Source organism: Thunnus albacares, chromosome 20 (assembly GCF_914725855.1).
Source record: "Thunnus albacares chromosome 20, fThuAlb1.1, whole genome shotgun sequence".
NCBI classification, from domain to species: Eukaryota; Metazoa; Chordata; class Actinopteri; order Scombriformes; family Scombridae; genus Thunnus; species Thunnus albacares.
Window position 1 is genome coordinate 17791310 of NC_058125.1, and position 27523 is coordinate 17818832.

At 40.2% G+C, this 27523-nt stretch overlaps 2 protein-coding genes across 3 annotated transcripts in view; both read right to left on the reverse strand.

The window, feature by feature from the left end:
• Nucleotides 1-6917, reverse strand: part of LOC122970830 (disintegrin and metalloproteinase domain-containing protein 12-like) — a 77017-nt gene extending 70100 nt beyond the window's left edge. For both annotated transcript variants that reach the window (XR_006399335.1, XM_044337110.1), the window contains exon 1: nucleotides 6399-6917. Coding sequence is in view for 1 of the 2 variants with exons in the window: in XM_044337110.1 (XP_044193045.1) it covers nucleotides 6399-6504 (106 nt within the window). In the remaining variant the exon portion in view is untranslated. The remainder of the gene's footprint in view (nucleotides 1-6398) is intronic.
• A 1995-nt stretch (nucleotides 6918-8912) lies between these two features.
• c20h10orf90 (chromosome 20 C10orf90 homolog) lies at nucleotides 8913-25110 on the reverse strand. The gene is made up of 10 exons (XM_044338475.1): nucleotides 24396-25110; nucleotides 23367-23433; nucleotides 20836-20927; nucleotides 18023-19385; nucleotides 16133-16285; nucleotides 15692-15822; nucleotides 14664-14817; nucleotides 13224-13287; nucleotides 12622-12712; nucleotides 8913-10625 (listed from the first exon to the last, which is right to left on the reverse strand). Exons 1-10 carry the CDS (start codon nucleotides 24987-24989, stop codon nucleotides 10587-10589), a joined length of 2748 nt encoding a protein of 915 aa, XP_044194410.1. The 5' UTR covers nucleotides 24990-25110; the 3' UTR covers nucleotides 8913-10586.
• Nucleotides 25111-27523: the final 2413 nt, after the last annotated feature.

The window sequence follows — 27523 nt, forward strand, 5'->3', positions numbered from 1 at the left end:
TGTGCGAAAGTCTGTTAATATGGTCCCTATGATGGATTTCATTTACAGCGCCCTGGTACCCCTTTCTGTCATGGGAAGCACATGTCTGGCAGACATTCAAAACACAAAAAAAACAAAAAAAACCCTGAAAAAACAAAACCTCAAACCGCAGCAGAAGACAGAGAGAAAAGGAGGCGCAAGCAGCTGCTATATCATCATAGATCCACATGTTATTGTACAGTTTGCAGTGGCAACCATGTCATTACCTCAGTGGAGGCAGTGTCTTGAAAGGTCACATAGCTTATGGATTATAACAACAAAGAATCAATGTTTGATGGAACTGAAATAGCTCTGGAACACTTAGTCTATCTTCGGAAAAAAAACCATTTGCTTTCTCTGGTTTTGCAAATGTGAGGATTTGCTGATTTTCTTTATATCATTGTTAATAAAAATATATGTTTGAGGTTTTTTTGACTGTTGGTCAGACAAAACAAACAATGTGAAGACATCAGCTTGAGCTCAAAAAATAAAAGCCCTAGCTTTTAACACTCTTGGATTGCTCAGAGTTCATCTTGAAAATTTTGTCTATGTAGATATTTGATGTGCTGCTTGCTCTGCCTCACTTAAAAATACATCACAAGTCCGCCAGGGAAACATGGCAGCAGCAGAACAACTTCGTTTGCGCCAATTTGTTAGAAACTCACCCAGGTAGGAGGTGATCTGTCTTGTTCCTGTTAACACATCTGCCTATGACGAAAAATACTGCAGCTCATTCCTTCTCGTTGCAGAAAAGGGAGGTGAAATCTGGGCGGATGCTGTATGCCAGGCTGGAAGATGGATTATCTGGAGCTGAGACATATTATTCAGTGGTTTAAATCTCAGTGGAAGTCTATGACAGCACCTTCATATGGAAAATAAAATCTAAACCTGGGGAATGTTTCCATTAGTAACTACAGTGTTTCTAGTGACTTTAGTGTCTACAGTATGTTGGAATTGCAACTGATTACTATTCTGTTAAAATGCCACATGCACTTTACTGTTTTTACTGTCTACCAAAAGCTGCCAAAATTTAGCTCTGGCATTATTATTAAAAATCTTGCAAACAAGATGAATAAATTAACACTGACAATGTGAAAAGTGCAATTTGAGTTTCATGTAAAGTAAAGATGTGTGACACAACATGATATCTGCTAAGACATATTTGAGGTTTATCACATTGGATCTCAATCAAAGAAGTTCTTGGAAGTAACAGTTCCTGCAGATCATTCCTTTCAAAAAAAGCCTACAGCAGCTTCACATATCTTGGAACTAAAATAACAAAAAAGCAGATGATCTCTATGGGTTAACTGGTGGAAGAAAAATTGATCAACTAAAGGAAAATATAGAATTCTGGAAAACTCTCCATATCTCCATGGTCGGGAGAATCAATCAAAGCTATCCCATCTTTCATCCCTCTTTCTCATTTTAAACAGCTAGACTTAATCATTGTGCCCTTCATACGGAGCTACAAAACTGCACGAATCACCAGAAAACACCTAATTAAGCCAAAAGACAAGGGCGGTTTCAGCCTGCCACACTTTAAAGCTTACTACTGGGCAGCTCACTTAAACATTATAATGTGGTGGAAAAAGGGCCCAGTCAATGATTCAAGTGACTGCTCAGTTTGTCTATCATTAGAGCGGACTCTTTGTAATAAGACCTCTCTTCTTGCCCTTCTTAACGGCCCTACCAAAACAATTATATTACAATAATAGTTTTATTGTCTCATTAAGAATACACTTAAAATCTGGAAGCAAATCAAATTACACATAAAAACACCAAATACCTACATCAATAGTCCAATATGTGAAAATCATGCATTTGTCCCTGGCTTAAATTTGGAATCTTAAGGGTAGTAAAGATATAAGCGCTTTATACCTTGATGGGCACTTCATGTTGTTTGAGCAGCTACAGAGAGAATATAATATTCCGGCCTCGAATTTCTTCAGGTTCTTGCAAATTTGAGATTATCAAACTATACAAAGACATATCAATGTTAACACAAGTGCAAATAAGCAGAATTGAGAGGCTAAGTGGAGAGAAGAGACAGACAATGAGACTTGGGAGGAAAGCCTTGAAAGTGTGCATAAATGTTTAATTAACTCTAGACACAAAGTCAAGTTACACAAGATTTTCCCTGGTGTGTCCTCTCTGTAAACGATGTAAAGAGGCAGACGGGTCATTGACACATTCTATTTAGACATGTCGGAAACTGTTTACTTATTGGAAGAGTGTATTTGAATGTTTCTCTAAAGCCTTTGGGAAGAACTAGTCGCTGTCCTAAGTGCCACGACTGTGTTACCTATGGCAAACAACGTACTATGCACTACACATCAACATATGATATGTTGATAAGAGAGTTGTTGCATCTCTATGTCTCTCTCGCTCTCTTTCTCTCTCCCCCTCCCTCCTTCTCTCTCTCTCTCAGTCAACCCAACCAGTCAAGGCAGATGGCCGCCCACCTTGAGCCCGGTTTTGCTCGAGGTTTCTTCCCGTTAAAGGGGAGTTTTTCCTTGCCGCCGTCGCCAATTGCTTGTTCATGGAGGAATGATGGGTCTCTGTAAATTAAAGAGTATGGTCTTGACCTGCTCTTGTGATTTGGTGCAATATAAATACAATTGACTTGACATGACTTGATTGTTTGTTTTTTATTGAAATCCTGAGATAAAGGTTTAAAAAATAGCCTTGAAACTGCATTAGGTAAAGTTTTTATATTAATAATGGATGAAATGACTACATGTTATGTGAATTACTGCAAGTCACTCGTAGTTATGAACCCATATAAAGTTACAGTACCACCTACCTCTGCAGTTCCCCTCTGCTCTACAAAGCGTTTTAGCATCTACTGTTTTCTTGTAGTTCTGACTCATCACTCTCATCAGCTTTGTTTTCAGCAGCAGGTTTCAGACAAAAAGCTGATAAACCCACTGTACACTACTTGCCCAGTACCAGACAGACGCAGTTAGCGACTAGCTAGTGAACATAGTGGAACATTTAGAAGCTAAAGAGCCAAATATATCCCTAATGAGTTGGTGGAGGTTGGTACCAGAGGTAGGAGAAGAGTGCATATTGGACATAGATTCATCAGAAGGAGACAGAGAAATGACACGATGGCCATAATCACTTTAAAGTCAACTCATTCTAATTCCCCTGACAAAGTAAATCAACATATTGTCAAATCAGCAACATTAAAGCTCCACTAATCACTTTTCTTTAATTAACAAGTAATGGATCAAATGACAATGTGCGATGCAAAAGGTGTAGTGACAAAGCCACACAGAACTATCACCCAGCTCTGCAGTTCTCCTCCGCTCTTCTGAGCTTTTTATTCACTGTCAGTTCATTCTTTGGATTTTATGACACATTAACTGTATGGTTCAGTCTCACAGCTCTCATCAACACCATTTCCAGTAACTGATGCAGCTGTTTTCAGGAAAGACGCTCTGATGAACCTACTGAATACAACTTTCCCAGAACCAAATGGCAGACAGACAAAATTAACAACTAGCTAACTTCGAGCAAACTAAGGTCTAACGGAGGCTGCTTACAAGATTCATGTTTCCCTCAGGAGTTGGTTAGAGACCAGAGAGGAGTCACAAAGAGAGTGAATATTGGACTTTGTCAGGTGGCCAGAAAAGTAACTCCAAATGAATGCCAGTGTTGCTCCATGTCTACTAGATTTGTTCATAGGCATCTGTTTGCTAACAGTTATTGTGGTCTTCATCCCCTGAATGGCCAGAAAAATGCTCCACTTAAAAGCACTGCAAAACGGCTGACCAGAACAGGCTTGGAACCTTCCCAAGATTTTTTGTGAAACACTGATGGGGTGGAACAACTTACCCAGATAGAATTGACACTGACTTGAGATATCTAAGCCAACTGGGCCCTCTGAACAGACGAGAGAGAAGACGCACAGGGAGAAACGTGCTGAGCTCAACTCTGACCTGTCTGGGTGTGAAAGTCCAATGAGAAAGTCCAGAGCCAGCATCAAGTTTCCGCTGGTGTGTTAAACTTTTGTTGGGGGGGGGGTCAAATGAGTCCAAAGCAGCTTCGAAGAAATTAATGCAACACATGTAGGGTCAGGCTGCTTTTGCACAGTCCAGCTATTTTCCCCCCTCCTCTATTAATATCCCCACTGTGGAAAAGCAACTGGTTGATCAATCTGTCTTGATGCACAACCACACATCAGCCAGCTCTTCTTACCAGCCTCCTGGGTCTCAAATACCATGAACAACTCATCTGGAAGATCTGAATTTATCCATACTGAAAAGATACTAAATGCCTCTGACTTGAGATGGGTCACATTATGGTGATAATATCTCTCTGGGGGAGGACACTGTTTGCTAAAGGAATGTTTTACTACAGTCCAAAAATATATTCTCAGCTCAACTTTCATTTGTCTGAGCGTGCAGCACGCAAGCTGCATGCAGCGCTCGAGGCAAAGAGTCATGTTGGCTGAAGCAGTACAGCAGACTAGTAAATACTGGCTGACACTAAGTGTGTCAACCATTGGAGGAAATCATTCACAAATGATCCCTGGGTAGGACAGAAACATGCACAAGATAGACAAGGAGTGGAAAACTGACAGGAAAGGTCAAGGGACAGTGTCATGAAATATGTATGCAAACATGACATTGCACAGAGCTGATCTGCTCCATCTTTTTTTTTTTTAGCAGCCTTGTATTCCTGACAGCAGTCACAAAAGTGCACAGTCTGGAGACAGAGTAGAGGCTCATAAAAGGGAGCTCTAATGACTACCACTCATTATCCATTAAACTTGAAGTAAGGCTGCAACTAATTATTTTCATTAATAGAACAATCATTTTGTCTATAAATTGTCCAAAAAATGTGAAAAATGCCACTCACAAGCTCTGATAGCCCAAGGTTGTCCATGTAACATATTAAATGTTCAAATTTTCAATTAGAAATGATATAAAACAGAGAAAATTTGTCACATTTCAGAAGATGAAAAAAAACTTTCCATCTATTCCAAAGTTGATCAATCAACTAATGATTTCAGCACTAAAATGAAGTCAGGCGCAACGCGGCATTTCACAGCATTTATTAATTTTTTGCCTCTTAAATTTAACCCTGTCTCTTGTGGGTGTTAACAAGCACTTCACACTGCTCCCTCCATTTATTTAGCTCAATCAGTCTGAATCCCCCCTAAGCAGGTAAATATCCCGTCGATGCAAATCTGTTCAAGCTTTCACAGCCACACACAAAACTGAACTGGTGATGATTTCTGACGAGTCTGAAGTCGAACCCATGGGAAAGACGCATCAAGGCCAACTTGAACTGTTGATGAATAAATGAACAACTTCCTCGTGCTTCAATCCCAGTTTTACACATTTGCCCTTGCTGGTAATTAATTCCCTGGATTCCACAGCGTGTGTCATGACTGGCAGGGTGTTTAGATGTAAAAGTTCTCTGTAGGCACCAACACAGCTCCTCCACTCACCACTGTTTCCAATAATGTGTGTGTGTGTGTATCCTTGTTTAATCTCACCTAGGGCATGGAGCACTGGTGACTGAGATGTCATGAGCCATAGCCCAAAGGGTTGCAATCTCAGTATGAGATGAACACACACACACAAGTATAGAAACAAACACACTCTGACATTACATTTGAACATTTCCCCGGAGCTGAGGAGCAGCTCTTTTTCATTAGTTGCTGGGTTGTCATAAACATAATAAACATAGAACAATATACAGGTTTAAAAAAAAAAAAAAAACCTACTTGACTGCTGATGTTCAAACTAACAATGTGACTTTTATTTGATGTTTGCCACCAAAGTAACTCTGGATTTCATCCATAATTGAAAAAAATTGGAAGTATGTCTGAAGTGCCTTAAAAAAACTGTAAGTAAGTATGTTTAAAGCACAGCGAAATGCCTCAAGTGCTACCACTGATTACCAAAGAGAGTTTCAACATCATCAATTATACAGAGTCTCCTCTCCTCTGAGGTACACACTGGCTGGACTGCGAGCTAAAATTTGATGTTCTGCTATTCACAAAGATGTATTTGAGATAATGAGTGAGAGGCATTACTGTAGAAAGCCTCTTTACACTGGAGTTGTTTCATTGTGCACCAAACATGTGTGACAGATCTGTTATTTTAGTGTACTTACAAAAGCTTTCATAAAACATGATGTACCAAAAACAGCCGGAAGAATGTGAAGAACAGAATAAAATAGAGTAGACACAATGCACAATGACAGATGCGCACACGTGAAAATGATGTCATTATTTTATATTTGACATTCATCCAGTGATTAAAAAAATAGAAAACTATTAAACTACTTTTGCACATGGATCCTTAATATAAGAGGAAAAGCAAAAATACATTTGACATCTTGACCTCTTCTTCACCTCTTACCTTCAGCAGATGTGGAGAGCACATTGTCACAGACGGATATAGAGACAGATAAAGCCTGAAGTGCTGTCAAAATAACAAACTTCAGACTCCGGCTCCCAGGGTTCATGATGCCCGGCTGAAGCTTGGACGCACTGGCCGACTGTTTCACTGCAGCGCAAACATCATACAATCACAGTCCGACAACAGCTGATGTGCAAGAGCCCCCACCCCCCCACCACCCCCCAAAAATAAAACGACTTCCTGAAATATGATCAAGTATATGAGCGGAGCTTTAGGAAATCCCGAGGACAGCTGATTCAACTCCGTGCACTCCCTCATTCAAAGATGTCCAAGCCAAAAAAGCTGCCTCGCGTAAAAAAAAAAAAAAAAACAACAAAAGTGAGAAATATTGAGGGATATGACGGGCGAGCGATGAAAACATTGACAAATACACGAGCTGCATCTGTCTCGGTCGCCCACTGGAATGACATCAATTCCAGGGCAATTACTGGCGAGAAGTGTTGTCTTATGAGTGGGGACCATGTGCTTCAATGAAGCGCTCCGCGAGGTCCTAAAGCCTTCAGCGTCCAGTAAATGAGCAGCGTCAAGCCAGTAGAAACAAAGAAAGTATGACTTCTGGTTCTGGCTATCCAAATAAAGTGCCAATTAATGTACTTTATACCAGTGTTCTCAGAGGTGGGGTTCAGGGACCCCCAAGGGTCCTTGAGGGGGTTCAAATAATTTATTTTCACTATTTCCATCCATAAGTAACACAGTAACAGAATGTATGACTATTTTGATTATGGGTTTCATTCCCTTTCTTTTAAATGTAAATCATCTAAAAAGTCTTACCAGATGCGGTGCCCTGGGACAAAATCTTATCAAATGGGGGTGTGTGGTCTAATTTATGTGAGTTTAGGGGTCCTTGATGTGAAAAAGTTTGAGAACCACTGATTAATATTATGTTTGAACAATATTAACACAACAATATTATGTTTGAACAATAAGGGATTATTGCATATAAGGATATATAATAAGGATTGCATATAAGCTCAAATAAATTACATTAAATTACAATTGCTGCTGATCTGAGAGTTCACTCATGGAAATAGTAGTTTGACAAAATAATCTTGGTCCATTTTCATTATGAAATATGTGGTTAAAGTTCTGGAAAAAGCTTTTAAGTGTAAACCTTGCATTGATTATTATGTCAAATCAGATAGATAGATAGATAGATAGATAGATAGATAGCTGAGTTTTGCAGAGAAATTTAACTGACCCCGTATGACTGACTGTTCATGCAGGACATAGAACCGAGCTTGAATTTTATTTTGAAAGCCCATCACCTAATTTCCGGTCTCTCTCTCGTTATTCCTTGCTCAACTTAACTAAGGAGCTTGATAGGCGCACGTACAGTATGCTGTAGCAGCCCACACTGAGTGTAAATTTGAATAATATAGCGTACACAGCCCTCACTGGCAGATGTCATTATGGATACATGTCATTATTAGGTGAGCGTAAGCTGAGAGCAGCATTTATGGGAATAAAAAATGCAGACTTGCAAATCCAGTTGAATCTATTGGCTTCATGCAGTGCTTGGTTCCTCACCAAAAATCGGACAGGCTGTTCTCTGTACAGAACACACATCAAGAAATGGTTTTTACTTTGAACACATTAACATTTTAAAACCATTAAATGCATTCAAGAGGCTCTCAAACAGATTAAGACTCAGTTGCCATCATTGTGATGCACAAAAAGATGGACCTTCACATGGAAATTGCTCATTCAAACACAATGGCTCTGTTCAATGACTGCACGCTCTTCAGTGTGTGCACTCTACTCTGCACCACATGGCCATCCATTTGGAGGGGGACGCAGGCAGAAACTAGGCAGATGTCCACATGCAGACTGGGTTCCTGAGAGCTTTTTCTCCCCTCCTTCCCCAACAGGAGAAAATTAAAGTATAGCTTTTCAAGTACAGTGTGCTCCCAGCATGAAGGCTTATGGTGAAGTCACAGCAGCACATCCTTTTGTTGCCTTACACCATTTGAAATGGGGACTATAGTGTGCGGCGCAGTGTCATGCTGCTCAGAAACCTCCGTTTCTCAAAAAATCTTCTTTCAGGATCAAATGTGAGCGAAAATAAAAGAAGACTTCTCTGCATGCTAAGTTCACTACTACTCAAATTCAGCTATAGGATATTACAAAGAGCTGAACTTTTGCTCTTTCTCAGAACCAGATCTTTGTAGAAAGATGAGGCAGGCAGTAAAATAAGACTTACTGTTATTGTGCTAGGACATGTAGAATAGTATATTCAGTAATAAAACCCAATTTTATGGAAGTTATTCTACATCACCTCTGCTGTTATGTATGTGCAGTTTGGAAAAGAAAAAACAACTTTTCACCAGTGCTTGGACACAAATTTTACAGTCACATTTGAAAGTAAATTAAACAAGTTTTAAAACAGAAATCATACATAAATACATATAATTAAGTTAAAATATAAAATACATAAAGTTGAAGTACAAAGAATTCACGCATGTTTATATATCACGTTGCATAGTGAAGCGGAATAGAAAACACACACAGTAAATATCCGTGTTCAAGCACCAGTCATGGTTCATAATTGCCTCATGCTGCTTAGATTACTCATTTTTAAAAAGAAGGCACCTATTATGAACCATGAGTGCTGTTATTAATAGGCTCCTACCAACCCAACACACCCACACACGCATGTGCACTGACATGAAATAAGGTTTGTAAAAACAGTCAGTCGAAATCATGTGTCTTCTCCAAGATGTCGGTACAAATGTGGATGGATGGAACAGCTGGACTGTGAAAGCACTCAAACTTAAAGGCTAATGAGTAAGATAACAATTAAGACTAATGAAAAGAACAGCTGCTCTGTTGTCTGTTACTCCAAAAATAAATATTCGTGCACGTCTCACTGTTGATTTATGCCCAGCTCCGTCATGTTGCTGAGCAGCACTCTGAGCACATTCACTCTGGATCAAAACACACCAATCTAAATTTGCAATGGCAGGCCCCAGTCCATCATGAGACAAAGACAGAGACTCCATTCAAACTGGCACTGTCCATTAACAGGTCATTTCCAGTGAGAAGAGGTCACATTCCTCCATCTTGCAGCTAATAGCTGGCACTGGATGATGGCAGAGCCCACTTCAGGATTCTTGCTGCTTATTGGAGGCATAATGAGAAAGACTGTCCTGGATGGGACTGTGAAGTGATAATGAATGATTCTGTCTTATATCACTGTTTCACATCACATGACATCATGTGAAAGTGGCTGTATGAGGATCTGTATCTGTGCTTTATCTTGCAGTGAGAGGGCACTCTGCATCCCATTACATGAACTAATCTGGAAAGAAGGACAACTGCAATCAAGTGAAACAAGATAACACTATGCACAGCATATATTACGGTTTCAGACGTTATGTGAAAAGCGTATCAGGCAGTATATTTATGAGGCTCAGTGTGTTGTTTGACCAAACCAGAATGTTCAGACAATTGCATACCACAAGGACTGATAGGACAGCTGAGACACAAAGGTAAGCATCTGCCTTTCTCAGACAAATCTATGGCCACCTTTAAAAACCCAAAAGGCCATTTAACAATATTTATTTTTTTCCAGAACACTCAAAGACCATCTGGATCGAAAAATATAACATCTGCTGCACAATATATAGTATTTTTAACCCATTTAACCTGTCCCAAATTGCTACTCTGTTTCTTTATCCAAGCAAAGAGACACATATCTCATCCAGCATATTTCATACAAAACAAGCAAAAAGATCACTTTTGCCTGCCATCTTTTGTTGGATTAGGAAATACATTAGAGTCACAACAAGGGAAACAGGCTAAACACTTCTTTATTGTGCATCAGACAGAATATTTTTTACCCAGATAGGCAGATGAATCTTTGTTGAACCCTGAAAACAGCGGCAAGTGATGTTAAACAAACTTCTGGATTTTGAAATATTGCCATGGATTTATCTCTCAGAAAAACAGATGTTAAGCTCTGTTGCTTGTATAATGATGGTACATGAGAGAAACAAAATGGGGCTAAATGACAGCTAGTTGTAACATGACCTACATTAATATATTAATTCATATCAAGCTCACTTCATCAGTCTTTTATGTAATGCTACAGGCTTTTTCATATCAGCATCTTCATCTGCTGTCAGTCATTCAAGTGTTGCTCCTTTGAAGAATCTGATCCAACAGTTTCTGTAACAAGAAAACAAATACTCAGATTACTAAAACGCTTGTGAAAGAGTTGTGGCTATAGGTCATCAGTCTAGTCCACAAAAATGCCCTGTGTCTAAATGTTTTGCAATTCCAGACAAACATGGAAAAACAGACACATGCTCTTTCAGCCTCCCAGTCTCTGCCGTCCTCTCACCCACACCGTTCAGGTTTCCAGCACCTCTTTCAGGGCCTGCTGGATCTCTGTCATGCCCCCTTCTGCCCTGTGTTATCTGCCTCAGCAGCAGTGTGGGTGGAGCAGCTGTGTGCGGGCACCCACTCTGTCTGCAGCTTGGCTGAATGGTGGCACTGCACTGTAGCTCTCGCTGCCACTGAAGGGCCTTTTGTTCCACGTAGAACACTGGCCTCATACACTCGGCACAATGAGACCGTTCACAGTTTCTCTCCGTAATGAGAGAAAGGGTGTGGAGGGCAGGGTGAAAGAAAGAGAGCGAGGCTACAATTCCTCAGGCAAATCAGACTTAATTCTTTACAGGGTGATAATTATTGACCACACAATTATAATAATGATAAAGGAAACAATTTAACCCACTTCACTGGTTAAAAATGCCTCTGTATATTTTGAAGACCAGATTTTTCCCATCAAACTGCTGTGATAGGTGTGTGAAAATAGCAAATGTTTGGCAATAGCACCATCTAGTGGAATAATAAACTCATTGTTCTTACTTATGCAGCATACTGTCTAACTGTGTGGCTCCTTTAGAAATAAGCAGAACATTTACCTTTACATTTATTTTGCATTGTTGCTCAGTCATTTCATTGATGTTTTAACCAGAGTTGCATACAAAGAGTGCAGTAGCACAAATGTGAAATCAGAACAACCAATCAAAAGTAAGAACAAGGAGACTCACAATACCATGACAACTGACATAACAGAATACTCCTGCAACCCTACAATTATTATTACTAAACTATCTTGGACATGTGATCTTAAACAGGCATTTCCATTAAAAATGAAACATTTATAATGCTATTGATTACAGACTGAATGAATATATGAATGAATATAAGGTGGAGAAACAGTGACTAGTTGCTATTTGTTCAATAAAAAATCCTGCTTCCAAAATGACCACAAAACGGGGTTCATCAGAGGCTTATGAAAGGTGATTAAGACCCTAAGTAATCACTGTGAGCCAGAGAATGAATTCTGCTCTGCTGTAAGCCCACAAACATGCCATGGCCAATCTGTCTCCTTCAACAAAAAAATAAATCCAGAAACACGCCGTACATCCCATCCACCCACTTGTTTTTGTGTTTCTAAGGTTTTTGTATAAATGTCCTTTAAGTTAAACCTCATACGTCCCACTCAATGCTGCTCTTTTCAATTAACCATAATGGAGTTGGTAGGCGATTTAAAACCATTATTTGTCAAAGCTGCACTGCTGTCCTGTGAATAGAGAAAAAGGCTCCATATTACTGTAGCCCTCCGGTGTTAGCCATTACTGCAAACTGCCTCACCCTTTGCATGATTTAATTGAGCTTGTAGGAGAAAGGTGTGTTATTACTTGCTCAATCGCCTGCGAGTCATATACACAATTAATGTTCTGTTCAGTGTCTCAGGCAAGTACTTTTTAACAATGGCGAGCTGTTTTAGGATTGTTTCTTTATTCCTTTTTTACAAGAATTTAGGTGTTTTGGTGCACCATATATTTATAACAACTTCAGCTTAGTCCAGGACTTTATTTAAGCTATGTTTCCATGGCAGCACCATACTATCACATGGAAATATTCTATGTATTTTGCATAATTTTATACATATTCCCCCAAATTATACCTTACATATTTGATATATTTGGAAACTTTAAGATCTCCACTAAACATATAAAATAAAATTATGTGGTTTTGAACAATGTTTGGCTGCAGGCTGCACCACATGAGTTTATAATGACTTGCCCACCAGTGGGTTAGTAAGGTTTAGTGAGTTGCTTTATCTTTTGACAAGAAGACATATTATTACCTTTTTGAAAAGCTCTACTCGCTGTCTGTTGCTCAAACAGACCTCCCTCTTCTTCTCTTCCTCCTTTTTCTTCTTCACATCTGCAGGCGTGCTGTAAATGTGGCAATTATTATTCTGAGTCATTTATCATTGTTATTAGAGTTCATGGTGAAGAGGCGTTGATAGTTTTAGGGTTAATATTCAAAAAATTATAGCAAAAAGTATATATCCGTTATCCAAAAACACCATTAGTCACCTACAATCATTTAAAAAGTTATATAACTCCCCCTTTTCATACAATGGTGGGATACATTTTTAAAATAGCAGATGTCTAATTTTGATAAGAAAGCCTTCCCGTCTATTATTTTCTGACACCAGTTCTTCCTAATCATTAGGTGGATCTGCCAGGAGGGAAAATAAACAAGTGAGGCGAGGAAGGAGAAAAAAGATAATTAGAGCAAAAGTCTTGGCGGAAAAACAAGAGCAGCATATTTTGTATCTGGATGTCACTGATACAGGCCCTGCCTTCACATGTGAAAGCGATACAAAAGATAAGGATGAATCTGCCTACAAAGAAAAGGCATCTGACGGTGTGCCAAGGTAGAGATTGAGATGGAACTTACCGCTTGGATCTGAGCTGCATCTCTCTCCCGGTAATGGCTCTATCTTTGGGTTTGAAAAGGTTATCTGGAAAGACGAGCATGTACGCACACATTCACAGACACACACAAACACACACACACACACACACACACACACACAGTACACAATACTGATTGAGTTGAAAGCTCAGAGGCATGGCAGTAAATCACTCTGGCTTTTCCTGGTGTTTGAAGAGGCCGAAAAGCCTTCTCTCTTACTGAGGAAGAATAGGATCATATTGCAATCTCCAGTAAGAACAGACAAGATTATTTTAAACCAGGACATGTATTATATCCTCTCTACTAGCACCTCGGGGCATTTTGTGAAGTATAATTTTGTATCACCATCATGCAATCTCCCATAAACATTTATATAAGTAAAGGGTGTCATCTGATTGATGAACACTGATGGTTTTTTTTAAAACTCTATGCTCAAGTCTAAATCTGTCACTTTCCCTGCAGTCATTGACCCACTGGTGTAGCTTCCTGCTACAGCCAGTAGAGGGCAGAGAGAACTACAAAATTCTTTGTCGCCAATCTTGAGGTTCCTGTTATTTACTGTAAATCCTGTGACTCTTAATGGAAATCTCATCAGACAGAACACTGCATACAGAGATTAATGACATTTGAAGGTCACATAAGCATTTCCACTGAAATGCAATGCTGGCAATCATACTGAAACCTTGTTATTCAATAGAAGCACACTTGCATATATATGCAATAAAACCATTTGTTTCATATCTTACTTCAAATGCCTTTTATTATATTAAGTAATAGCTTAGCCCTGTGTGCCAAACTACCTTCTTTTCTCTCTTTTGCTCTCTTTAATGATTTTTCCCATATGGTTAGCCTAAAAATAGTTTAGATGATATATCAGTCAAAAAATGTCCTTTGATTACATTTCAGATATTGGCTTATTACGGGATCCATTCTGCATATAATGGATTATTTTCTTTTTATTCATTATAAATTTGACTTATTTTTGTTTATCCAACAAATGTTCTGTAAATTAATTCTTGTATAAACAGTTGCACAGAATTTCAATGTGGTGTTTTCCTGCCATTGAATTTATGTGCTGGATCACTGTATCTTTAACTACTGCTAAATTACTACTTGGGTTTCACTGGGGGATTTTAGTGACCTCATTGCTGATTCAGGGGTTTTTTCATCCTCCCAAAACTAAATTAACCTAAATATATAGTTTATCAGGGCAACATATTAGCTATCAGCAGCATAAATTCAAAAAAATATTGTTATAAGCCTTAAAAAACAACACATATTGGCTGACAACTACTCCCTTGCTCTGTGTTCTGTATCTCTATGTTTGTGATTTTGTTGGGTGGCAAACAGCCACTGCAGCTGCACAGGGACAATGAGTAGTACAGTGGATGAGAGAGGTGAGAGTGGCTGCTGGCACAATACCGCTCAGAGAAGTGGATCGGGCGCTGTGGGCTCTCCTCTGCATGAGAGCAGCATGCGACTGCGGGTCCCTCCTCTCTTGTGCCCTTTGCTCCAGCTCTCGCACTCTGCCCTGGGAACGGTTGATGAAGTCTGGTCTGGATCTCTGCAGTGCTTCCTGCCAAAACCAGAAAAATATTCCTCTCCTTGACAAAACATTTAAGCCCAACCCCCACTTCTAACTCCCTCCACCGCCAGAACATAGCCCAGGACTCCCAAGGCCAGCATGTATATCTAACTGTGCCATTCCCTGTCTCTGGCATTGCAAGCTATATTTTAGTGGTTCCCCGAACAAGTCACAAGATAAACCTGAGGGATCAGATATAATTAACAACATGGGAAAAGAGAAAAAACAGCAGCTCTACTACTTAGTGTTATTTTTTCAAACTCTTTTTCCAATCCTTGCTTTTTCATGGTGAAATCGTGGACAGTTTTACTTCTTCAGGGCCTGTAAAATATTCAGCTGAAATGATCTGTGAAAGGAGCATCACTCTTTGGTTATACTGGTTGCAACAACATACTGTATGCAGCCTTTGACAAGGGTTCACAAGTAGACAGTGCTTTGTTTTAATGGTACACACAAATCATCAATGGTAAGGCTGGTGATATTCTAATTTTTTTGTTATTGTCAACAAATCCCATTAAAAGACCAAAACCAACAATGTGTTGTCTGTCTGAGTAATTTTCTATTCCTTCAGCCTTTCTATGACTCACAGCCCCAAACCCAAAAGTATCCCAGTGCAACAGTGTAGCTTACTGGTGTGTTTTTAATAGTTTTGGGCAACATTGGAAGTCTATGGCACAATACACAGAAAATACTCATTAGTGGGATCAATTAATTGTTGGTTTTACTCTTACAAAAATATAGAATATCACCAGATTTATCCTTTAACTTGTATATTCTGTTTGTTTAATAATCTTATCTGTAACATTAAACCTCCAAGATTTTGTGATTATTATTTTATCAGCTCAAAAATAACCTCTGGACTCACCTGCAGAGAAATAGTTTCAGCTGACCTTTCAGGGTCAAGACTCAATGGAACAAATCCAGCATGAGGCTGGTAGTGGCGCGGGACTCGACTTTGATCAGGATGTGGCTTCGTACATTTCCCCTCGTCTGTCACTACAAAAGCAGAGAAAATCCAATTTTTTGTGTTTCATTTACACCTGGTTTGGCTTCACATGCCTGAGTGCAAAGCACAGTTGCTCAATAGCCCTCTGGGCCTGCCATGACATATTACTCCTTCGTATGAATCAAATAGGCACAGTATGTAAGAGCCAAGGAATTTCACTGCATTGATTCAATCAGAGATGTAGCTCTGAAAACAAAGTGTTGAGCCAGCAACATTTTCAGTTAATTGTAACAGAGATCAATGTTTTATAAGGTGAGAATTTATGATTACGTATGAGAGAGAAGAGAGAAGTAATAATACCAGTATTTCCCTCGGGTGAGGCATCGGAGTCCTTCTCAGAAGTGCCATTTGGTGTTTTCTTCTTACTAAGTTGTCTTTGGAGTTTAATGTTTGCTATGATCGCAGCTGCATTGAGGGCAAGCAGTTCCTCTGGAGACTGATGTGAGTGGGGATCTAGAAACACAAGAGGGCTTTGATGTAACTGACGAGTAAGTAAAACGGTGACTCTGGCTGTCATTCAGCTACTATTTGGCTGCTGCACACCACAGGCAGACTTTAATAACATTTCAAAAATGTCCTGCCTCATTTGGAGATTGACTGTATCAAACGTTGAATTTAAATTATGTTGCCTCAGGCCTCAGTAATTAATTGATGACACTGTTAATGAATATGATTAAAGAATAATTAATAATTTCACACAGAGAAAAGACATCACGAATGGAGAAACACACTCGCTCAGCAGAAAACTCTCTCCACACCTGAATATTCAGCATGACTAAACAATAAGCTTGAGCCTTAAGTGTTTAAGGTTTTTTTTTACATAATTAAAAGTTTCTGTCATTGTGAGGACATTGTGCTGTCTTATATCTATTCACTTAAGTCCCGAGTCAGACTTAAGTCACAAAATAAGGACTTGAGACTTGACTGCCTTAAGACTTGAAGCAAAAACATTCAAGTCCAAATATCTGAAATGTTAAACTCAAGGACTAAAAGATAAATTAGATGACAACAGGCAGGCCTTGCATGGTTACACATCACATGTTTAATCATTCAGTCCAATTCAGTCAAAAAAAAAAACTTATTAACACAGCTTTGAAAAAAAATGTTCAAATGCTGTGTCAGCATTCAGAGACCTGAAACACTAACATCCTGATGTCCAATTTACTTATGAAGACTTGTGACTACACTTGGACTTATCCCAAAACACTTTAAAACAGCTCTGCATTCATTCTCTGGAGGGTTATCTTAACCTTAAAGGAATAGTTTTGTCAAATATGAATCTACAGCCAAGAGATGGTTAGTTTAGCTTTGCATAAAGACTGGTCTGTACAGGATCTGCTTCCAGTCTTTATGCTAAGCTAAGCCTCCTAGCAGTAGCTTCATATTCAACAGACACATAGGCCGATATGAGAGGTATCAATCTTCTCATCTAATTCTTGGTAAGAAAGTGAATGATTGTATTCACCAAAATGTTGAACTTTACCTTTAAGGATAATTTAATCTAACACTAACCCTAATCAAAGTGTAAGCCAAACCTTAACCATAAACCAAGTCTGAACTCTGAAGAGTTAACTTTGTGAGACAGTGAAGTCCCTACCATGTGACTGCGTGTATTGCCCCAACACACACACACACACACACACACACACACACAAACACAAAAGCTGCAATGCAGGGTCTGGAAGCCAAAATTGATTCTAACACATCCTAATACTGTATTTTCACCATGTTTAGCAGTTTGTGACTTCTCTTCCACCCCTGTGCTGCCAGTGAAAAGGAGGTCTGGAATAGATTATACATGCAAAGAGATGCGTGGGAAAATGAAAGAAGGTGAAAATGAGAGAGTGTATGTAGGTGCCGACGGGGCCTCTGTGTCTAGGCGATGTTATTTCACATCTGCACACATATCTGGCATGAGTGTCAATTGCACTCATGGCAACAGATAAAGGATCATCTCAATACAATCGAATAATGCCTATCAATAAGACATAACATGTGAAAGACAATATCAAACCTGAGAGTTCAGCCCCAGAAGGCTGAAGTGTGTGTAATAACATCAAGCAACAACACACAAATGGCACAAAGGAAGTGTATATTTAGACATCGCTATCCTTTGAAAATGGAGATCAGAGAGAAAGAGAGCCTGTGTGCTGACAAGAAGACTGTCAAGAGTGGGACAGACAAACCTACCCGGAGCCTTGATGAGAGTTGGACTGGGGGACGATCTCCTCACTGCATCCTCTGGCAATCTTTCCTTCTCGCCTCTGTTTGGCTTAAGGCTGTCTGCCACTAGCTGACCTGCATCGTTCACTGCTATTCCAGGCCTGATGAAACCGCCGCGCAAGTTCACAGGGTTGATATTGGTCTCTTGTGGAAGTTCAAAACTCCATTTCCTGGCAGCATTTTGTGTCACACTCTCCTTGCTTGGCTCAGTGTGTCCAAACACATTGCCATAGCAGCTCAGTGGTCTGTTCGGCCTTTCCGATCTCTGTCCAACAGCCCTCGGGGGAAACTCTGAGTGAGTGGGTGCTGCAGCTATAGCGGGGGGGTTGCTTACAATAAGCCTCAGCGTGGATGTGTGTAGTGTTCCACCATTTTTCTCTGAATCAGAAGTGGATGTATTTGGTGCTACGGCAGAGTACGGCCTCTCTGTGGAATCCAGGTGGTGATATGAAGACATTGCATTGTGTTCTGAATGATTTCCTGGACTCCACATGCTATTTTCCTTGTACACTCCCTCTGTATAGCTGTGTCTGTACTCTGGGTGCCTCGCCCCAGACCCTACCTTGGCTGGACTATAGCTCTCCCTGTGCTCTGTCACTTTGATAATAGTAGCCTTTCTTCTGTGGACCACCGTGTCCAAAGCATGGCTACTTGGTGGTGTGCCTGCTCTTTTTTTGCTTAGGTTAGGGCTGGACATCATTCTTTGTTCTGTCACTTTGACTATGGTGGCCTTCCTCTGCACTGTGACCTGTCTGGAGTTTGGGTCCATGGATTGATGAGCTAGTGGCGGAGAAGGGGATTCCCTGGACTTGGTTGCTGAGTGGTTGTAGGTAGGGATGTCAGTGACTGGTAGACTGGCAGATCTGCTCACTTTCTTGGAGGAGATGGTGATGGAGGAGAAGCCAGCTTTGCTCTGAGGGATGAGTGTAGTCACAGCAGAGCTTGTCTGTATGTGTGAGGGCTGTGAGCTACTGTTTGTTCTACACAGCGGGGCTGTTGGCCTTACAGGCTGAAGACTGCTTGTCCTATGCAAAGGAGTATGTGACTTGTATGTCTCTGTGCTGTTTGTCCCTTGCAGCAGAATGTGTGATCTGCAGGGCTCAGCAGAAGCTGTTTGATGGAGAGGAGTATGCTTGTGGGGCTCTACGCTGGTTGTTTTCATCAGAGGGGACTTCCTATAGGAGTCTGAGCCGGTCCCTGTGGGGAGTTCATTGGACTGACTGCCTCCAGGGAGACTTGACAGCCTGTTGACATTCCAGCCTCTCCTCAGAGCTTGCCAGCCTACAGATCTGTCCACTTCGTTAGCAGCAGAGCTTCGTTTTTCTGGCACCTACAGCGTGTGGATAAAGGAGATTCTATGTGATAAATATCCTTAATTATGCATGAGAACCTCATCCCAACCTCCTGTTGTAGCTAATGTCTCTTGCTAAATGTTTTATCATCCATCAGCACAATAAAACCGTTGCCGTACATTCATCTTGCCAAATTTAAGAGGCTGCTTTCAAGTAGCAAATCCAGAAAATGGAGCATAACCTCATTTAATATGACATGAGATATTGACAATATGACATCTCTCTAATACTACGTTTCAACAGCGGGTCAGCTGTCTTGTCTTTCTTCAGGGCCTTGCTGTTTGTTCTTTAGTCAGATGACTCTCCCCATGCTCGACACAGTGAATGCCCTAGTAGCAGTAGAAGCAGCAGCAGGCAAAGCCAGCACACAGCGTGACTTATCCCTCACAGAATAACAATGAGACTCTATCCTCAATAGAAACTGAGAGGTAAAAAAAAAGCAAAGATTCTTGTCCTTAGGCAAGAGAATTCTGATGGTGTTTATCAAGCTTGGAGAAATGCTGATATGTCCCCGTCCCTTTCAAACCCAACAGGTTTATGATGTGACCTACCTCCCTGACCCCTCAGTTATCAATGTTGCATAAAGCATGCAAGTAAAGGATGAGATTTAGCAATTCGTCCAGCGGTTGAATCTTGTCGAAGCCAACATTTAAACATCTTGACAAAATGGCTCATTTTGAATTGCTTTAGACACAAGCTGCATCAGACACTGACGTCTGTGACGATAATGGACCTTAAAGCAAAGAAGTTGCTTTTGTGTTGACCTTAAGTCATCTCTTTTTATTTCAGTGTGACTGTTCTGCATCCTGATTAGGTCCAGTTTATGTGAACTTTGCCCTTCAATAATTGTTTTATGATATGTTAAACCACTCGCAGGTTCCACAGAGTAGGCTATCTATTACACTGTTTCCTTAACTTAAATTCCACAAAATGAAAGGTTTTTCATCTTTAGTGCATTGGACTGCATCTTACCTGACTGCCTTTCCCTTCACTTTTTAAAGGGATGTCTTGTCAAATACTGTAAGTGTTTATTTATTGACATTTATTGATATTTCTTTATTTAAATGACACTCTCTTCACATAAATGCTGGGTCAGAATGTACATGTGTCCATGAGGAAAGCAAATATACAAATAAAAAATACAAACTTTCTTCTTTTGTATGTATGAACATAAGAATTTACTTCTTATGGAGGAGTGAATTTAAAGGTTTTTCAACACAGTGTTAATAAATCAGGTCCCTGGTTTGTCCACTAATATGACCCACCAAGCCAACATTACCTTGCCCTAGGAATCAGGAAGGATAATACAAGCTGACATATACTCCCTCAACTGATATGTCATGACTTATTGACATTAGATTGAAAAAGCCAGGGTCCATTATAATATTATATGTGAAAAACAATCATACCAGAAATATTAATAGTTACCTGTTTAGTAATGGGTGAGCCTTGATCAGGTGGCTGCCACGTCTTCACACCCAAAGTACTCGGACTGGTGTGACTTCTCTCCACTTCTCTATCTATGTATCAAGGCAAAACAAATGATCCACTGTCACAGTCCTCACAAGACATGCTCTCTCTCTCTCTCTCTCTCTCTCTCTGTTTAAACACACATACACATACAAGTCTGACATCACTCTGACTGAATGGCAATGTTGACACTGTCAATAATTGACATTGGCACAGTAAAGTGAATCTTGCACCACCCCGGAGCCACTTCTCTGCTTCCTCAGGAGACATTGCAACTTGACTGGTCTGCCTCTCAGCCCTGACTGATACTCTATTGCCACCCTGACTGCCTGCCTGGCAGCATTTCCACCTGCTGCTGTTACCATAGCGACGGGCTCTCACTTTGGGATAACCCTTGAAAGCTGTGCAGATAATCCAGAGTGTTTTTCATTTTAAGGGAGAAAACAGGAGACAAGGTGAAAATTGCACCACTTTGCAAATGTGATTACAACTGAAGGACAAAAAATTGTGTATTCAGAGGTGTCAGAAGGGATTCCGGTCCTTCTAAAACCTATCTGCTGTCATCATTAAATGTCTCATTTCTTTCTCTAGAAAGGACTCCAGACTGGCTAGTGCCCCCCACCCCCCAAGCACTTCTCTTGTTACCTCCTCTAGCAGCACTTCTGCATGCAAGCCTGTGCTCAAATAACCCTTTTTTTCTGAATCAGCAGCTGACCTTAATATCTCAGATGAAAATAAAGGAGCATGGCCGTATGGCAAATACCTTCTGAAGTCCCCAACCTCCCAATCTATTGTTCATCCTCATGAGCATTATCTAAATATTAAGTGTGAACAGAGTGAAAAATTGGTCAGCGTGTCCAAACATGAAGGCCCTTCGAGCACAACATCCAATTTTATCATCATTTGCTCATTAACTTGAGGCCATTTTAAGTTTGTTAAATATGACTTTTATACAGGGAGATAAAACTAAGTCTCTGCAATGAGACCTCTAGTCTGATTAAAACTACTTCTGCAAGGGTTGCTGACAACATGCAGAAAGAGAGAAAAAAAGAGGAAAATAATTAGAGGGAAAAGAGGGGGTATAATTTGCTAGCTGGAGTGTAACCAAATCAATTCTTGTTGGAATAATTGTGGTTGGAATTTCTGATAGTCTCATTTGGTTTCTGATGTCGAATTGTGGATTTAAATGTACTGACGGCTCAGCAAAAGCAACTACCATCAACACGAGACACTTTTGGCCTGCATGGAGATTTTTGTTTCTTGTTATCTTTCTTCAACTCATTTCCGAGATTTCAGCTGTGGCCAATTTGTGTACACCTGCATAATATTATATTTCACTGTGGGGTAACTGGAAATATGAATATTTATGGACAATTTGATTGACCAGCAAGAGATTTATAATTGATCAAAGAGCATTGCTGGAAATGTCAAATGCGAGGCCACAAATGTTTTTTTCTTCAGTTATTCTTTGATACACAATGGTTGAGAAGCAGCAGCATGCTTTTATATGGCCTGTAAGGGATTGGTACAAAACAATCTCACCTATATATAAATAATAATAATAACATTTCACATTTCATTATGAAACCACCGCCTGGGAATATGGCTTTTAACTGACAGTGTATATGATGTTAATAAGGTTTATGGTGCTTAAAACACCTGCACTTTCTATCAAAGTTTCTTGCCGCCATGGATGGATTGCTTTGATTTCTACAAGCAGCCCGAGCCTCGCCAGGATAATCTATGTATAAACAAGGACAAGGTTGAGGGATCAAACCTCAGATCAAACCCAGAGAGTGTAAGGCTGCCATGTTCAAAGATTAACAGGGCTCTTTCTCCAATCAGTCTGCATCTCTGCTTATCTTTCTGCCTCTCGCTTCTCTCTTTCGCTTCCTATTTTTTTTGTCAGCTTTTTCGAGCCTAATAATGCCTATTTCCTTTACCTGCAATCCTGCCAGAATATTGTGGCACAACACTCAGGACAAGTTGTACTTGAAATAGACTTTGTTTTTTTCTTTTTGTGTGTGTGTGTGTGTGTGTGTGTGCAAAGTGATCATCCAGTCAGTCAGTGTGGAGCGTTTGAAAGAGGACAGGGGCAACACTGCTGCAAGGAGCTGATTAGAGGAAGGTAAACTGTGTGGCAAGTCAGCCCTGAAATAAGCTCTTGTTCTCCCCCTGGCTAACCCCGCCCCTGCAGTTACCCTGTGGCCATATTTGTTCTAGCACTGATCAGACACTAAACATCAATTGAAACAGAACCTCTGTGTGTTTCAGGGAATTGTCTGCTGTGCCACAGAGTTACTTCATGTCTTTAAATTTGGTTTTTATGACTTGCTTTTGGGTATAACTCTTACATAAAGATCACACTGCCATGAGTGTGTATTTGTAAGAATAATGAGGGTAACTTTCTAAAGTTATATTCAGCTGAAAATCCAACTGTTATACAAGTGAATGTGAAGTGATACAGCGTATTGGATGTTAGTACAAACCCTGGTGCCTGCTGGCTGTTGCTTGACTCTTTTGAAATGTTGGAGTGATGGGTTGTTTCAGTTTCACCTGTAAATAAAAGGCTCATTAGAAGACATGATTTTACCAAAAAAAAAGCAACATTTAAATAATATCTTTCAGAAGTGTGTAGGGCTTAAAAACATCAATTAAACTATCCTTTAATTTAAGGTACTTTAACCCTGCTGTGATATTTCAAAACCCCTAGCTATGACTACGACGAGTCACAAGGGAAGTGATGTGCATTGTGCATCAGTGGAGTCAAGTCTGTGGTACAGCACAGCAACCAATCGATTTTGAAGTCATATTATCAGTTCACAGAGTAACACTCCCACTGAATTTGCTGTACATTGACTTGCATCCTCTCAGGGCACAAAGCTCAATCTCTGCCGCCACAGCTCCAATTGAGTCGTAAACCTTTCGAGAATGCGTGGAGTTCATGCAGAGTAAGCTGTTTTCAAAGGCTGCCGGAGCTCTGCCTTCTCTCTGGGTAACTGAGACTTGACTACAAATGGCTCTCTGTGGCACTGTGTGTGTGTATGTGTGTGTGTGTGTGTGTGTGTGTGTATGTGTGGGTGTGTGTGTTTTAGTCTGCCTTGCCTGGCACCACGCACCATCACCTCCATTACACAGCACTTTACCTTTAGACTTGCTGAGCTTACACTGTCTTAATAACATGTAAGAATCATAATCATACAGCCTGAGAGGATTTCAGTGCCAAATCCATGTTAAATCAGTCCAGAGTCTTTGCAAAGGCCTGTTTTTAAAGGGTGATACACCAGAGAATAGACACAAAAGTTCTACCAGGTTTCTCTGAGAACATAATTCTCTATGTTACAAAATAAATCTCCCATAAGAGTAAAAAGGACTGAAACCATCAAAAATAAACATTTAAGAAAGGTAAAGCACATATCTCTTGTTTGTAGGTTAAAAAATTACAAAGACTCATGTAGCATCAGAAAACTTTCCTAATCCATGCTCAAGAATTTAGTACCAGGTGTTTTGTGTCTTACCTGGCCAGCAGAGTGATCCAAAAACTGGTTTTGGTTGGCAGCATCTGCCACCATCATCACTTTTCTTTGGATTGGAAGCCAACCAATTTTGACTGGAGCAAGATAACTGAGCTGTGCCTGCTCTTTCCTTGGGGTCTGCATGATATGAGCTCTCTCCCAGCTTCCTCTGCGGTCCGGAGGAGAAAAAATCCCTGTTTGGAGGGACTCCTGGCTTCCCAGTGAACTCTCACAGAAGCTAGGACTCCCACATGAAGATGAGCCTCTGCTGAAGGAGGGAATCCCCTGCTGTCTCCAGGCACGTCCGCTTGGTTGCTTGTCGAGACCTGGCATGGATGTTGTCTGATCATTGAAAGCTGGAACCTGATCGTGAACTGGGGCTGCGAGAAGGTCGTTCTGCATCCTCTGCAGGTGCTCCAGCCAGCTGTCCAGCTGGCCTCCCTCAATGGCACTCTGGGGCCGGGGTGCACGTGGGGGGCGAGTAACACGGGGCAAAACCTCCCCCTCTGATATTAAGCTCTCCCAGTAGGACTCATCTCCTGATCTCCTCCAGCTGGGAGCCCTCCGCAGGTGGGCAGCTGGTCTTCGGAGAGTCATCCCTCTGCAGCTCAGGTAACCACTCACTGCACTCAAGTTTCAGCCCACTATAAAAGACCTTCACAGTGGAGGTATTAATGAGAATCCGCCGGCTCAACTGGACTTCTTACCATGAGGCATGCCAGAAATGCACTGCAAGGAATAAGTAGCAACAAGAATGCTAGAGGTCATCTTTGTTACGGATCTGTTATAAGAAATAGGTACCAGGATACAGTGAAGAATTGGAAATAGCTACATATTATAATAGATTATAAGACACACAGCACAGTGCTGCTGATACCATTACTTACCAAAAATTAAACCTTTAGTGGAGAAATCATCCTTTTAACACTTGCTTTAAACTTTTCTCAGTCCGTAGTGATTAGAAAGTAAACACTCTGTGCTAGTGGTTGCTGTCTCCAGTCAGGCATGTAGCAATGTGAGGGATGCTTTGGCGAACAAAAGAGTTACTGAGCACAAGGGCTGATCATCCAATACAGGGAGGGAGATGGAAAGAAACAGAGGGGCGGGCTGGAAGAAAAAAAACGAACACTTGTTGATGCAACATTTGACGTAACAAGATCTCAGTTTAATCAAAGAACATCATTAACATTCAGCATTTCCATTGTTAAACCATCTAAATGTGTTATTTTGGGATAAACGCAAGTCAGACACACCATATAACGTTTAAAAGAGCGAATCAAACTTCCTGACATTCATGCGGTTTAACAAATGATACGGCATCACTAATGAGCAGACTATCCATGTTATTCCATGACTCACTTAATGCTTCAGAAATCCTCCTTGTTGAATTCCCCCCTGTTTCTTCTCTTCCCTGTGATCTCGTGGTTGGTGGCTGATGATGAGGCATTGCTATCCTCAAGCCTCTATCCAAGCCATGTGACTTTAGCAAGACTGTCTTAAAAATGGGCCAGTGTCCTCTTGGATAAGTAACCGTGACCCACATGATGTCCCACAATGCATGGGTGAAGGTTATTTACAAGGCAGAGAAGTTTGCTTCCAGCTGAAGGCAAGATCCTGCTTTAGATTTTTTTTTTTTTAGAGGTAGTTAAACACAGATCTGTACAGATACAACTACTTTCAAAAAAGAATTGGCAGTTGCTTTGATGTTTAATGAATTTCAGTGTTTCTCAGCAGATTAACAGTCTCCAGATGTCTTTCAAAGCAACTTCAGCCCTCATCGGTGGAAAAACATTTTCCCAATGTTTTTCAAAGACAGAGATAAGACGGAGATATCTTAAATATCAATTGCTGTGACCTGCTTTAAGACACCTTATCAAGCTGAGAAGCTACATGCAGAAGGAATATGCAATGATGTAAAGCAATTTACATCTTTTTGTCTGCTCTGCCTGGGAGATACCATCATAACAAATCAAAAACTCAACTGATTAAGGACAGATTTAATCAATGTCAGAAAAGGTAGCTTCCTGGATATGAGAAGTTTGATAGCAGCAGCTCCCTCTGCTGGCAATACTTCAACATGACATTTATGGAGGAGATGAGAGCAAAGGAGGGCATGGGGTCATATATTTGAGAGACTTCTCTAAAAGATGCACTTCTCTAAAACATTTGTTTAAACAAGATAAATAAAGATGAACACGTTTACGCTGGTGCACCAGGTGCATCTCTCTGATGCCTTTTAGCACCTGCAGCTCTGAGGGATAAATCTTATTAGTTCAACACATCGCTGCTCGGAACAACAGGATCGTTTAGGCTCCTATAGCTTCACCATTAGGGACACTGAAGGAAGGAAATGAACATGCATGATATGTATTCTAATTCTGTGGTTTAGCCAAGAGGAACAATATCTGTGTGCGTTTGTGTCTGTTTTACCATAAAGCGGAAAATCATCATAGGACACATACTGTATATGAAATAAGGATATTTATGGCTGTAAAACAAAATGAGACAGCATTTGTCGTTAGTGTGGTCTTTTTTATTTATTTATTTAAGTATTTAAGGCAGAAAACTCCACAAATTACAAGTATTGTTTCTCACAGTGCTATTAAAATACAAATACATGGCATCTGTATCCAAATGATAACAAATTCATTCACTACATTCAAAACCCTCCTTACTTTTTATTCATGTGCATCCATTTTCTGTCTTTTCCATATCTCTATGTGTGCCTGCCATTGCAATTAGTATAATTAATATAGTTTAGTACTTTATTTCTTTATATCTATCCTCTTATATATTAATCCTGTTTCTTTTGGACATCTGTATTTTTATTCGTTTTGTGTGTTGTGTTTTTTGCAAGCTTGTAATTTGTTTTATGACTGAATAAAACCACACCAAACAGTTAGCCATACATTTTTATTGATATTGATAGTAGGCTAGGCTTACAATAAAAGTGATAAATGAGAAAGAGGTTAATTTAAGAGCATACATTGTTCTCTATAAAATATTTATCTTCGCGTATCGGTTATTGTGATGACAAAATGAGAGTCTACGTTTGATGAATCACTACTTTATGTCTAAATACGCTGCTGCAGATGAATGTGGAGACAATTAATATTCCATATAACATTTTT

Excerpts from the sequence above, each read along its gene's own strand:
- c20h10orf90 (XM_044338475.1), bottom strand. The coding sequence starts at position 24,989 with ATGACTCTCCGAAGACCAGCTGCCCACCTGCGGAGGGCTCCCAGCTGG. Across the intron at positions 19,386-20,835 it reads GCTCACCCATTACTAAACAG|GTGCCAGAAAAACGAAGCTC; the intron begins GTAACTATTAAT and ends CACACGCTGTAG. Across the intron at positions 14,818-15,691 it reads CTGAAACTATTTCTCTGCAG|GAAGCACTGCAGAGATCCAG; the intron begins GTGAGTCCAGAG and ends TGGTTTTGGCAG.